Source organism: Pollicipes pollicipes, unplaced genomic scaffold (assembly GCF_011947565.3).
Source record: "Pollicipes pollicipes isolate AB1234 unplaced genomic scaffold, Ppol_2.1 Scaffold_6686;HRSCAF=7923_pilon_pilon_pilon, whole genome shotgun sequence".
NCBI classification, from domain to species: Eukaryota; Metazoa; Arthropoda; class Thecostraca; order Pollicipedomorpha; family Pollicipedidae; genus Pollicipes; species Pollicipes pollicipes.
The window spans coordinates 41,105,801-41,120,151 of NW_023596921.1; the positions used below are offsets into that span (position 1 = coordinate 41,105,801).

The following is a 14,351-nucleotide window of genomic DNA, read 5'->3' on the forward strand; positions in this document are numbered from 1 at the left end:
TGTCCGTCAAACCGGCGCATTCGACGCACTCAGCGCGCGTGCCTTCGTTCCAAATTTGTTCGCCCCGTTGGTCGTTAGTCGCCTTCCCGATTGAAATTGAATGTAGCGGTTGACGAGTGTCGGCGGTCGTTTGGTTGCTTAAGTCGGCCCGGTGCGGCGCGTCAGCGTTGCATACTGAAACCCTAGGGTAAGGGTTACTTTGGTAGCTAAAATTGAGGGAGTTTTTAAAGCGTGGTATACTTCGCTCGGCAACCCTAAACCCGGCATGGCGTCATCTGCGCGCCCGGTCATGAGTCAGTTTTCACGCAGCCTTTTTAGAGGTTACTTATGAGGCGCATTGGGATTGAATTAATTGTTTCTGTGCTGCATTGACTCTGTTTGGTAACTTGCATTGAGTGAAACAATTTTCTTCAATGCTCTGTGTTGCATAGTCACTTTGATTACCTGGTCGACAAACCATGGCACAGAGGCTAACAAAATGCTTGGAGCAGACAAAATCCTGTTCTGCCCCAACAGGGTAGCAACCTGCCTCACTTGGTACATATTTTGTATACATCCCCCATAATCATGGCTTACCATCTAATTCTTGTCATTTGCCATGGTGTTACCTGTTTTGAACATCAAAGAACACTTTATGATGGTCTTGATACTCCAGTGCAAAATTGTTGGCCCAAAGCTTTCGTAACTTGCCCCTACATTGGAAATTGTGCACCTTATCTACCTCATCAATATCTTATCGAATCTGCCATGGTTTGCATGCTGGGTGATCCTAGCAACACATTTCATCATCTGCAGGGACAAATGCTGCCATCACTTAGGAATTGAGAGTTACACTGAATGTCATATTTGTACCCATGGATTTAGCTTGTACAACAGCCCTTTATATTTTTGATGTTGTATGATGCTCTCAATCAGCTCACTTTTGCTACAAAGTTAGGATTCATGATGTTATCCTTATGGCTGTCATTGATACTTTTCTTCACCCTAATGAATCCAGTTATTTCAGGTATGGTTTGTGAAAATGACATTGGTACAGGGCTTACATAACTTGAATATAGTTATTCAGTACAAACAAAACTTATACAATATGAGATATGCAGTATTCATATGGCTTAGGTGCACTTTCCTTGACAGGAATTCAGAATATGATTATTTCAGCTGCTTTAGGTTGATAGGACTGAAATCTCCTCAGGCCCAGAACATCAAGAAGCTGCCATGTTCCACGCACTGATTGTTTCTGCCCATGGCTTATGGTGCATGGAGCCAAAGATGAGTAAATCTTGAAAAATGAACTTGTCTTTTGACCAAGCACAAAATGATGTTGACTGCTTGTAATAGGAAATATTCTGACAATGCTTCACAACCAGTGATGCTGTGCAGGCATGGGTAATCAAAGTTATGCTGCTTAACCTCATAAGTAAAATTAGGCATTAGCACAACACACTGCCAGGGCTACATCCAGGCTGTCACTCTTGGGTGGAGTGGATATGCTCGCTTGAGGCTAAGATTCCAAAAGGTGTCCTGATTCAAAATATGTACATATGTTGAATATATATGTATATATATATATATATATATATATATATATATATATATATATATATATATATACACATACATATATACATATATAGGCAATGTTCTATTATATATGCACCCACACACGCTCAAGATAAAAAGCTGCCAACAGATATGGTGCTGAAGCCCTGGCCTAAGTTTGCCATAGTCCTGTACCCCATGACTGGTCTGTGTCAAAACCTGATGGCTTTTGTGAGTACTGGTACCAGGATGTCACCTGTGTGCCCAAACTGATGATCTGTGGGACCAAACTGGCAAATGGATAGGGTAATGTGATGACTTGCATCATCAAGCTGGAAATAGTGAGTGCATTGCTGTCATCAGACTAAGCACTCAAGAGCCACACTTTCAGCAGTTCAGTTGCAAGGAGGTACTTATTCTACATGCATTTACAAACAAATCAAGGGAAGCTTTGCAGGATGACAAAAATGGTGGTGTGTTAAACTGTTTACCTTCCAAAGGTTTCTGACAGTGAAAACACAATCATAGAAACATATATTTCACAAGTGAATGATGCTGACTGCACATATCTTGACAATGCCCATAACAGCTCACCTGCTCTTGATGGTTCCCATATACACAGGTGCGGGTCAGTGACCATGGCAGACGCCACTGAGGGCGTGTGGGCGCCGTTTGTGAAGCTGAACCAGCTCGTAACCGACGTGGTGGTCAACAAAGATGTCAGCCAGCTGCCCGAGCTGGAGGCGGCGCTCCGTCGGCACAAGACAAACTTCATCTCACTGCTGAAAAACCCAGTCAGTGTCTGGCTGTTGTCTGGATCAGTTAGCATGCTTGGGTTGTGAGGGACCTTTATTGTACAATTTAAGAAATCCTGCATCATTTTTGTCCTGTTTTTTGTTCTTCATAAGTAATAAAGTCTGCCATAAGCAAGCAGTCTGTGAAAGAATCTAGCATAGAATCGTAAAAAAGTCAGTCAGCAAAAAGTCTGGCATAAGTAAGCAGTGTCACCTTGAGCACGGCCAAGTCGTGCTGTCGACGGTGCTGTGCGCCTGTTGGCGCGTCTTTGCTGACTGGAGCGCTCCCGCCTCAGGCGCCCAGCGCCGCGGACCGGGCGCGGCTGAAGAAGGCGCCCAAGGAGGGGCTCGACGGCGCCGGCGGCGAGCTGCTGCCGCAGCTGGTGGTGGACGAGGCGCTGATCGTGTCGGACCTCTTCAAGCTGAACGAGCTGACAGCGCTCCACCTCCTGCAGACGGGTGGGTGTCCGCAGGCGGGTAGTGAGGGGCTGTCTGGTCCAGGAGGGGTTAAGGCAATTGTTGTCACGAGGTAGGAGTGGCCGGTCCAGACAACTTCTGCCCACTTTCTGGCCTTCACACTGCGCCAGCGAGGCCGACATGTCACCTTTGATACCGCGCACGCCACCACTATCTGTACCTTTGTTTCGTGGCCCGCGTCTGCGCACAACGTGGCCACATCTCCGAGCCTGACCTGGTGCATGTGTGGGCGGCGCCTGACAGGCGAGGCGCAGCGGCCCCACTACCCAGGCCTGACCCGCGGCCTGGTGGCCATCCTGCTCTACTACGACGGCCGTCGCGCCCTCGTCACCGCCCTCAAAACACTGGTCCAGGTTAGTCGGTGCTGGCTGCGGCTGCCGCGCCTGAGAGCCGAGGCGGCCGTTAACTTTGGCGAAATGCCGCGCAGCAGTTGCTGTTGGCAGGCTAAAATCAAGCCTGGCTTACAGGGCTGACATTTCAATGATGAAAGCTTCTGCGGGAGGTCCCTGCTCGCGTGTGACGATTTGTTTTGCTGATGCCCGTGTTTGCCAATGGGCCACATGCTTCCGTTTACTTTGCAGTACGTGAATATGGTAAGTGCTGCATTCCCAACTGGGAAAAGATATGCGTTTGTTCATTGAATAAGCTTATGATAATCCGTTGACCCATTTCGCTCTTTGGAACTGACCAAGATGGCAACAAAACACCAGCCATATCACCAGCAGTATCCTCTCAGGCTGACTGTGCGGCGCGCGGTCTGTTCCAGGCGAGGCAGGGCATCTGCTGGACGTCAGATCTGCCGGAGAACATATCGGCCCACGTGACCATGTACACCGACAAGATTCTCGGCGATAACATGCTGGACAAGATACTGGGTAAATAACCTGCCATAGGTCAGGCGTACCATGCACTGTGGTCCGAATGTCGAAATTCACAGGCAGATTGTTAAATCTGTCAATGCATAGCGGAACCTGGCAGAGTGTGTAGCAAACCTACCATTGCAAGTTATCATCCTTAATCAACATCGCCGGGGCATGCCGGGGCGCATTTCCGGAGGGAGTGTGCGCTGGGACCGTAAAGCGGCCTTCTGAATACCGCCTGGTGGCCCCAACCAAGAAGGACGCGTGTGTGCGGGCCGCGACCTCCCAGCCGAGCGAGTCGCCTAAACCGCCAGCTGAGCCAGCCCCATGACCTGGCCGCTTCAGAGCTGCTGCCCACACTCGACTGGGAGTGCGAGGTGAAGAAACTGGAAGAGTGCCGCGCGCTGGGCAGTGCCCGCTTCCTGCGCCAGCTGTCTGACATGCACGCCGAGACGCGCCAGGCGCTGGCCGACACGGTGCTGTGTTGGACGGCCCAGGCGCCGCTGGCATGGCCGCTGACCTGCCGCCTGCTGGAGTACATCCGCGGGGTCAAGGTCGGTCGGCTGGAGGTCAAGCCTTAGCCGTGGGAGACGAGGAGGACCGGGAGGAGTGTCACTGAACGGGGGCGGGGTGACGAATGGCCAGGGTGGAGTACGTTATGTTGGGGGGCAGGCAAATGACGCTAGTGGTAATTGGGACGTCTTATTTGGGACGCGGGCAGCAGCTCTGCAGCCATTGATCGCCTGCACACACTGCACCATTATCAGGGCTGTGAACTGTGACCGGCCCGCACGAGACCACGTCTCCCAGTCGTCTGGGCGATGTTCATCTGTAACCTGAGCCACATGACGTATCGGCGCTCGGCTCAGCTGACCAGTCGGCCGGCGACCCTTGACCCATGACCTGACCTGTCGGCAGGTGACCGGACGGGCCGGCCAGCTGGGCAATGTTGACCTGACGCTGCTGATGGCTCTGCTGTATAGCATCAGCGTCTCCCGGGTGCTAAAACGACAAGGCGCCGAGAGTAAGCGATCGTTCACCATAGTCGGACCCTATCGCGCTGAGTTAAAAACGAAGATAATTTGTTCTGTGCCAATTGTCATTCATGCCTTGCAAATGGGCCGGGAGAAGGGTGGGGGGAGGGGGGTGGGGGTGGCTGGCCATAGCGGGTTTTGCCATCGTCACGATACGTTTGTGTGTTTGTCGAGCGAGCTGGTGCGCCTGGTCGTACGGTACTAAACTCTGGCTCCGACACGGCCACCTCTCCAAAGTCTCTTCAGCGCCGTCAACTTCTCGTAAACTGAACTGCTTGCTGCTCTGAGCTGAATTACTTGCTGCTCTGAACCGAATTACTTGCTGCTCTGAACTGAACTGCTTGCTGCTTGTGAGCTGAGCTGCCTGCTATGCTGAACTGAACCGTTTGCTGATCTGCGCGACGTGCTCTATCTGCTGGACATAACATATGTTATGTAGATTCTTTCCACACCGCTTCATTAAGCCCGGGTTCTTCTCGTGTTTCGAACTGACTCCAACAGCATGTGACTCCGCCTGTAACCAAAGCGAAGAATCGAGAACAAGCCTCTTCGGTTCGGAGGTGTCGGTGCAGAACTCTGGTAACCCCATCCCGCCACCCGTTGGCCTCTCGCCGGCCCACCCAGCCGCTCTCCCGTACCGCCTCCTACTGACGCGCCCCGCGGCCTCGCGCAGCGCTGCTACGTCAGCTGCCGCTGCTGGCGGACGCGGAGCTGGCGCCGCAGCTGCACGCCCGGCTGGCCGAGGGCGAGGCGCGCCTGGAGCCGGAGAGACCGGCGCACGAAGAGCCCTGGCAGACGCCCGGTCTGCGCGCCGTGCTCCAGTTCGCCTGGGCCATGACGCTCAGCTCGCTCCGGCCGCTCGACTACGCTTGCAGAGGTGCGCAGGCAGGGGGGTGGGGGGCGGGGGGTGGGGTAGCCAGGGGACAGGTGAGCGGCGGCATCGGTGGGAGGGTCGCGGGGCAGGCGGGGCGAGGTCGCCAGGGGACGGGTGAGAGGCGGCATCGTTGGGGGGTCACGGGGCAGGCGGGGAGGGGTCGCTAGGGGACGGGTGAGAGGTGGCATCGGTGGGAGGTCACGGGACAGGCGGGGTGGGGTCGCCAGGGGACGGGTGAGAGGCGGCATCGTTGGGGGGTCACGGGGCAGGCGGGGTGGGGTCGCTAGGGGACGGGTGAGAGGTGGCATCGGTGGGAGGTCACGTGGTGGATAGTGCTGCGAGAGGTATGAATGGGTTGGGTTTGTGGGTTGGCAGTTGATGACGCGGATTGCGTAGATCTGCCATAACAACTACAAACACTTGGTCGTCGGTCATCGATGTTGCCACATGGTGGCCCCACGGTAGGCAGGCCAACCCGACGAGGAAGCGGCGTCAAGCAGGTTTACAGTGTCAGCCCTGGGCTTAAATGTATTGTCAACGTCTACAGGTAGGGCATGCGGCGAAAGGCTAGGTAGGATGGGTCCGCAGAAGCATCGGTGATCTCATTTAACGCCTATCGCCTTTGAGTCCATCAAGCCCTTTCGATGTGCATGACAGTTGCGTTGCAATACATCTAGCCCTGAACTCAGCCAACTGGTTGATGAGATTTGCATTGTTCTGGTGAAGGTTCTGGGAATGGAGAGCTGGCCAGGATCATCGAGAAGGACGAGATCCTGGCAGACATGGCCATCAAGGACGGGGCTTTCCTCCATATGCGGGAGAAGATGCTGGCCAATGAGATGTTCCACACAGAGGTTAGTTCAGAAACGTTTTAAACCACATTTTTCGTAGTCCCCACTCGTGGTTTACTGGTATGCAGCTGCTGATCACCGAACTGTCCAAAACTGCTTTGACACCGTACCCCACATGCGTGCAACAGCGTCCATGAGGGCGTCATGCTTAATCATGCGACTGCAGTGTCCAAGCCAGCAGTGTAGTGGTCTTTAATACCACCCGAAACGTCGTTCATCGAACCGGTTGTGGTGTGCAGCAGCCCGGCGCCCGATCCTACCCTACCCTCGTGCCATGCCGTCTCGCTGTCTGCGCGTGCAGGAATTTTTCGTGCGGCACCTGCACGACCTGATGTCGGAGCTGATGGACGCGATGCCGCTCAAGCTGAAAGATCTGCGCAACCGCGCCGACGAGGCGGCGCACACCATCCAGATGCACCAGCAGGTCAGCGAGCCGTCGCGCCGGCGAGGGGCCCGATGCGCGGGCTTGGCGCCGGACGTGGGTCTCGGTTGTGATGTATCGTAGCGCTGTCCGCTGTGCCACGGTGTGGCGATGTTTGTCTCTGAACTGTATGCGATGGTGTGGTGTGTGACGTTATTGTCTGTGGGCCCTTGCGGTGGATGTCCGTCGATTTCAGTTTTGAAAATGCTGCTGATCGGTCGCCAATTAACATCAGCGTGTCCTTTACCCGCCGCTATTTCCACAATACTGTTACGATGGTCATATTTGGAGGCGCATCTGCGATTCCTATCTTACACGGCAAACACCAGTCATTATCGGAGTGCTATGTCGCCTGATCGGATCGGGCCGGATCAAACCGGATCAAACCGGCTTGAATCGGATCGTGTCGGATCGGATCGGATCGGATCGGATCGAGTCGAGTCGAATCGAATCGAATCGAATCCGACCGGATCTGACGTCAGCGGATGTCTTCCCTCGCAGGAGGGTCTGGAGCCGCCCGAAAACCTGCCGCGGCATTTTGAGCAGCTGCTCCGGCTGCTGACGGCTCTGTACGAGCGCGACCCGCTCGGTCTGGGGCTGTCGCGCGGGTACTGGGTCACCGAGGCGGCCAACCACAGACAGGTGAGAGCTGGCACCAACCCTGTCCGGCCACCGCGTGGGCGCGGGGCGTAAGTCGTGTCGCCCATGTGTACTACGAGTAGTAGTATTATACTACTAAAGTGCAGTGGAATTTCGCCGGCCCAACCATCGTCGAGTCGGGCTACAGCCCGCCCCTGCACGCAGTTTGCTGTGTTTCGTTGAAGTTTTGGGACACTGCAGGCCAATTCGATCTGTTGACTCGGTTTTCGTAACACTGACTCCTGCCGCTTTTCGAGTCATCTCCCAAAGCACACTTTGCTAGTCGGAGGGTCTGGCTGTGTAGACACGCCGGAGGTCGCTGCGTCGTCCGGGTATCGTGCCTGCTTGTGTTCCTGCCATCCATTCACCCGTACCGTGACCCTGGGACTGGGACGTGCCGCAGCCGTCGCTGCACAAGTTCGTGCGGCTGGCCGGTGACCTGCTGCCGCCGCCGCTGTTCGTGCCGTACGTGGAGCTGCTGGCGGCGCTGGCGGCCAGCCCGGCCACGGCGCCGCACTGCTTCAGCCTGCTGACGGCGGCCGGCACGCCGCCGCCGCTCAATCTGGCACACTTCTTCAGCTCGCTCCACCAGTACTACAACAGCCTCATGCGCGAGGTGGGCCGCCGCCGACGCTGGGGAGGGGAGGGGTGGGGGGGGGGTCAGCTGCGCTCCAGACACAGCCGTGGAGCCTGTTGACCGCGGTGGTCCGGTGCTCAGTGGTGTCGGGGTGATGGTTCACGGTCACCTTGGAATTTCTGTCCGAAGGGATGCTGTTGTATATGATGATAGTACTGATATGGACAAGGTGGAGGACCGGGCCATATGTAATATGACGGGTCAGGGTGTTAGTGTGCACTGTATGCAATATGCTAATGTCGGAGAGGGTATCCGTTGTACATATGCTCTTAGAGTCACAACAGGGCTTATAACAAAACATTACTCCCTGCCGCCACTGCTGTGTGTCCTTCCATCCCCGGCTCTAGTCTGTCCCGACCCCTGACACCAGGTCAGGTCAGGTCGGGACAGTAGGTCCCTGGGCGTGACCCAACTGACCTCTCACGTCGCTGCAGGCTCCTTCAGAGCGTGACCCGGCTGACCTCTCGCGTCGCCGCAGGCCCCGTCCATGTCGCGAGTGGAGACCTACGCCAGCGCGACACCCGCCTCCAAAGGCTTGACGGCGCGGCAGCTCAAGGACATGGTAGCCATGCTGCGCCTGGTGGCCGTCATCGCAGGTACGGCTGACGGCGAGACGAGGAGGATCGCGTGCGCTTAGATCGGACACCAATGGACGGGGCATGCGTGTTGCTGCGACGCGTGCGGGACGGGTGCCTCATTTTCAAGCGCAACCGTAAATTGAGCATCAACAATGTCCACCGGGCGTAGCGGACATGCTGACAAACACAATGGAGACACGTTGAGCAGTTGGCGGCCGTGGCGGTACCCGCCGATGGATCATGTAAGGGCTTTATTGTGATCAGTCGGGTGCGAGTTGATGCGGACGGGCTCCATGTGCCGGAGGTGTCACAAGTGCTTCAAAAAGTTCGGGATTCAGAGGCTCGCCTGCCATACTCCGCCGTGCCGGGAGGCCGGATCTGTAAGCTGTGCGGCGTGATGCAGCAGTCTGGCGTGGCGCACTCGGGCCACTTCACGGCCCACTGAACACCTCTAGTTGGGAGTCTGGCACGAGCACAGTGACTCTACAGTCCAGTCCATGCGCATGCACCGCGCCAACAGCTGCAAAACGTGCATGGTATCATGGTATCAAGCGTTTTTTTTTTTAGCTGGCCGGTCATTGACCTGGTGCGGCCCTGAATACCAGTGCTCGAAAGAGTTGGGGAGGGCTGGTCTCCGGAGACGATGTGTCGCATTATTAGTCGGCTGGTGGCTGTGAATGACCCGCGTTCATTTCCGTCGCAAGTATTGTCCGCAGACCACGCCTGTCCGCCAAACACGACGCTCAGTCCCGCGGACGAGGTGCCGGCTGCTGGCCGTATGCACCCTCGTCCCGACACGCCCCGAGTGTCCTCACACCCTGAGCGTCCCCCGTCCCGACACGCCCCGAGTGTCCTCACACCCGGAGCGTTCCCCGTCCCGACATGCCTGAGTACCCGTACACCCGGCGTTCCCCGTCCGACACGCCCGAGCGTCCCGTCCCGACATGCCCTGAGTGTCCTCACACCCTGAGCTTTCCCCGTCCCGACACGCCCTGAGCGTCCCTGTCCCGACACGCCCTGAGCGTTCCCCGTCCCGACACGCCCTGAGTGTCCCCGTCCCGACACGCCCTGAGCGTCCCCGTCCCGACACGCCCCGGGCGTCCCCGTCCCGACACGCCCTGAGCGTTCCCCGTCCCGACACGCCCCGGGCGTCCCCGTCCCGGCATGCCCCGGGCGTGCCCCCCCCCCCTGCCCGTCCCGATATGCCTCGAGCGTGCTCACGCCCTGACGTCGTGCTGGCACCCGTCCGCAGAGAACGACGCCTCGTCGCGGCTGGTGATGTGCGAGACGCCATCGTGGCCGCCGCTGGTGGTGATGCTGCGCCTGCAGACGTGCTCCGTGCCCGGCCAGGCGAAGACGCAGCTGCTGCTGACGCTGGCGGCGCTGGCCCGCTCGCCCGAGGTGGGCCAGGCGCTCTGGCAGGGCCTGGAGCAGGCGCAGGTTCTGCAGACCACCCACGTCATGCCCGGCCAGCAGGCGCGCGGCATCAAGGTGACCGACCGGCGGACAGACAGCCAGATAGTGGGAGGGAGAGGGGCTGTATGGGCGTGCTGGAGACTGTGCGAACACCTTTCGCGGCCTCTGCGTCGCCGCCATATCCTGTGCGCTTCTACTGTGAACTCTATGTCTCCGTCACGCTTCTTGGAGGTCTTTGATTTCTTGTTTGTCACCTGCGATGGTGTACGTAATGTCCCCAGATGATTATTGGACAATGGCAATGTGTAGCGCTGGCCAATGCTGCCCGGAAGTAGTGCCGCGGTGCCCCACTCTTCGTGGAAGTAACGAACTGACGGGGCGCGCGAGGCTCAGTCCCCCGGCTCGTCTGTGTCCGTCCTTCGCTCTGTGTTGTAAAAACAGCTGGTGAACGCAGCTGGCCCCTGGCCGCTGTCGGAGAGACATGCCGCCGGCCGCGGCCGCCGCTGCGAGAGTAACAGTTGGGGTTCTCTGAGTGGCCGCCGACCAATGGCGGCCATCTCGTTCCGCCCCGAACACGCGCTCGGCTGGCAGCTACAGACGCCCCAGGGTCAGCTGTGTGCTGCGCTATGGCAGTGTGGTCTCGACGTGGTGAGCGTCCTGCCGATGATTGCGTGGAGCTGGCGGCTAGTGGTCAGAAGACATGAAACAACTGATGGGCGGCTTAGCCGCCTGTCCGCCCGCCGACCCCAACGCTATGACGCCTCCCCCCCCCCCCACGCCGGCAGATGGAGCTGGAAGAGGTGGAGGCGCGCGCCGAGCAGTTCGCGCAGACGCGCGCCTTCCTGCGCCTGCTGTCGGTGCTGGTGGACGCCGGCGTGCCGGCCGGTCTCGGCGCCGGCCTGCGCGCGCCCGGCATCCATCCCCACCTGGGCTTCGTCATTCACGACGTGCTGCTCAACTACAACAGCAGGGCTTACAAGGACCCGGCTGAGAAGGTGAGGGCGAGCGGCCGCGCGTCTCCCCGCCGCCGGGCCGGTCGCAGCCGCGTGCTGCCCTGGCTGTGTGGGCTTGGGGTTATGTTTGGGTAGCAACAGAATGTGTAATCTAGTGGCGGCCTAAGGCGGCGTATCTCGTCAAATGGTGCCAGTCTGGAGGAGTCTTGTGTCTTTATGCCCCGCTAGAGTTTGTGTAGAGACGAACTTAAACCAGATGCTTCCGACATAATTACGCATTCGGCTGTGCTAAAACTGATGCCGGCACAATATGCTTGCAGTGCTCTTGATGAAGCGTGACGGGATAGATTGGACGCAACGTCACGAAAGCCATATGGCGTTCGGTTCGCCCTACTGCGCGCTGAAAGCCGGGCATTAAGTGTCATGTTTATTACTCCGCGTATTCGTCGCTGGATAAGTATAATATTATGTTGTGTGAAGCAGTCAGAAGCGCGGCAAGCACGCAGCGTCGGCTTTTAACGCAGCCACATGCAGGGTGCACGTCTGGACCACCTGGTGTGGACTGGCCGTAGCAGCAGCTGGGCCGTGGCCGGTGTCTCAGAGACAAGCCATCGGCCGCGGCCGCCGCTGCGAGAGCAACGATCGGGGTTCTCTGAGTGGCCGCCGACCAATGGCGGCCATCTCGTTCCGCCCCGAACACGTGCTCGGCTGTGTTCGGCGTAGGTCTCCAATGGCAATGGCGGGAGGGGGCGAGCCGTGGGGATGAGTAGCGGTACATGGCCCATGTCATGGGACCGGAGTGGGAAGTGTTTATCAGTCGCCAGGAACGTGAGGCTACCTCCGGATTAGCTGTCGTATGTTTTCCTGCTGATGCCCCCGAGCGCGTGCGTGTTACCACCGTCTGCGGCGGCTGGAGGAGGCCGCGTGCCCTGCCTTCACGGGCGCCGCACCCCCGGCAGTACGAGGTGGCCGCCGACTGCTTGGAGATCCTACTGAAGCTGGTGAACACCTACGACCCGACGGCGGGCGAGCTGGGCCTGAGCGTGAACGGTGACCTGACCTCGGGTCAGCCGGGCGCCGCCGTTGTGCTCCAGCTGATGCAGCGCTCCAAGCTACTCAAGCTGGTGAGGGGCGAGCCGACGGCGTCACCGTCTGCAAATCACGGAAGCTGTGCCGAGCAAACACCGCGCCTGTGTTCATACGTATGCAAAGCATGCACTGACAGTAGGCCGTGCGAAGCAATCAGAAGCGCGGCAAGCATGCGGCGTCGGCCTAACACAAAGTATGTTTGTCTCCGATTTGTGCTGCTGTCGGATGTTACGCTTTACATTTATCTGCACCCATCGACGTGTACATGCGTCGTGCGTACGAAGCTTGGTACTTCACGCGAGAGTTAGCGACTCTAAATCCGCCGAAGAATTTGAAACTCAGCCAGCGTAGTCGTGCGCCACACTGCAAGTGTGAGGAAATCCTGAACGATTGACGTCTTAAACAAGGTATCAAATCATACCAGGCCTGTCTGGGATGTTCACAGCGCGTGCCGTCTCGCATCAGTACCGCGCCACTAACGCCTCTGCCGCTCCCGCCGCCGCTCCTCCCAGGTGCTGTCCATCCTGGACGAGGCGTGCCGCCAGCTGGGCGAATACCGCGACGTGGCCGGCCGCGCCAGCGTCGAGCGCTGCTCGCTGCTGGCGCTGCGCCTGCTGGAGGCGGTGCTGCGCCAGCAGCCGGCGCTGCTGGCGGCGCTGCGCTCGTCGGCGGCGCAGCACCCGGAGGCGCCGCTGCTGCCCGGCCTGGACATCGAGCTGCTGGCGGCCAACCCGCGCACCGGCGCCGGCGACCTGATGGTCATGTTCACCAGGTGGGTGTGGTGCCGTCCGAGGCGGCAGATGGACGGGCCGTGGCGGCCGGCTGCGTCACTGTCAGTGGGTAGCCAGGGCAGGGAGACGCCATGGTGTTGCCGATAAGGATCGGGTTGTCTGACGTTCTGTCCGTGAGGTGCTGTTGCGGGGCCTGGAGCGGCATTCTCTGTCGCGACGGTCATGTTCACCGGGTTGGGACGGTCTTGGTGGGCTGGTGACACCATCGTAAGGTTAGAGGGACGACTGGGTAGCTCAGGAACGTAGGAACGTCTGGATCGACCTATAATGTACAGATCCAAACATCCGGCTGGCGGCGGGCGGGACCTTGTCGCCAACGCCAGCGATCAACCAACCTTTGACGTTAAAAACCTATTAGGACAGACAGTCCCATCAATCCTATATCTGCCCTGTGCCTGCGCCGACGCCCGCCTGACCTAAGTCAATCCTGGGGATGCCTCGTCGGCTGACCTTGTCGCCCACGCGACAGTCAGGAGCTTTTCCTGGCAGGTTGTGGGTTATCCGGGCCATCAGACACTGTCGGGCGCTCTTGCCAGTCCAGACACGGAGCGACATCAGCGGTCGTGCTGCGCCCGGCCCGGCCATGGGGCGCTGCCGCCCAGACCAGCCCCCTAACCTGTCCATGACCGTGTCGACCGCTGCCGGACAGGTACCTGGGCTTCGGCGGCTGGCTGCCGGAGCACGCGGCCAGCGCGGCCGGTGTGCTGGAGCTGGTGTGTCGGCGCGCCACCGCCCAGGGCCAGCTGGTGGCGCTGTTCTCGGCGGACGCCGACACGTTCGCCGAGGTCATGTACTCGTTCGTCGAGAGTCTCGACGCGGACGTGGTGCGTATGGTGTGACTGTGGCAGTCGGCGGGGAAGCGGGGCGTTGTGTGAATGGCGGAGAACGGCCCAGAGTCGAAGGCGTGACGACTCGTAAAGCGCCATCGGCCGTCGGCTGGGCCAGACGGCTGGCATCATTGGGGAATCGCTCGGCTGGCGTGGCTTCGGAGGAGTTATGAGCCGTTGGGGCTGACATTACTACCTTAAACCACGGTTCCATCGCTGATCCATTACAAAGCCTGCAGCTCTCGAAGCAGGGCTCACTCCACAAGCTGCACGCTGCGCTCTGTAGCCCCACGCACGCTCCACCAACCGAGATGCGCGTCAGTGTTTCCTGGGATGGCCCCGCAGTGTAGAATGCCAATGACGTCAGCAATCGCTGCGTGGAAGAATGCCCGACGATAAACAGTCACCGTGAACGGCCTGCTCAGCTCCCAGCTGCCGTGCGGCCGCCTCTCCGCCCGCTGTTCTCCACCGTCGCCCGCTGTTGCCTCAGCCGGAGGACGCCGCGTCGCCGGCGCACGTGGCGCGCTGCCGCGTGCTGGACCTGCTGATCGCCTGCCTGCGGCTGCCGGGC

General features: G+C 58.7%; 1 protein-coding gene across 1 annotated transcript; it reads left to right on the forward strand.

The window, feature by feature from the left end:
- The first annotated feature begins 70 nt into the window (after window positions 1-70).
- Window positions 71-13,792, forward strand: LOC119108337 (nuclear pore complex protein Nup205). Its single transcript, XM_037231913.1, has 18 exons — window positions 71-187; window positions 2,162-2,333; window positions 2,630-2,792; window positions 3,054-3,163; window positions 3,577-3,685; window positions 4,016-4,224; window positions 4,589-4,694; window positions 5,378-5,581; window positions 6,305-6,432; window positions 6,731-6,853; window positions 7,352-7,492; window positions 7,893-7,982; window positions 8,605-8,722; window positions 9,957-10,180; window positions 10,906-10,989; window positions 12,033-12,197; window positions 12,935-12,994; window positions 13,691-13,792. The coding sequence occupies exons 2-18, from the start codon at window positions 2,178-2,180 to the stop codon at window positions 13,790-13,792; spliced, it is 2,292 nt and encodes a 763-aa protein (XP_037087808.1). The 5' UTR covers window positions 71-187; window positions 2,162-2,177.
- The last annotated feature ends 559 nt before the right edge of the window (window positions 13,793-14,351 follow it).

What these genes read in the sequence shown, in the direction of transcription:
- LOC119108337 (XM_037231913.1), top strand. Translation starts at nt 2,178, where the DNA reads ATGGCAGACGCCACTGAGGGCGTGTGGGCGCCGTTTGTGAAGCTGAAC. An exon ending in CCATCCAGATGCACCAGCAG is followed by an intron (nt 6,854 to 7,351) that starts GTCAGCGAGCCG and finishes CTTCCCTCGCAG; the next exon opens with GAGGGTCTGGAGCCGCCCGA. An exon ending in ACGTCATGCCCGGCCAGCAG is followed by an intron (nt 10,181 to 10,905) that starts GCGCGCGGCATC and finishes CCACGCCGGCAG; the next exon opens with ATGGAGCTGGAAGAGGTGGA.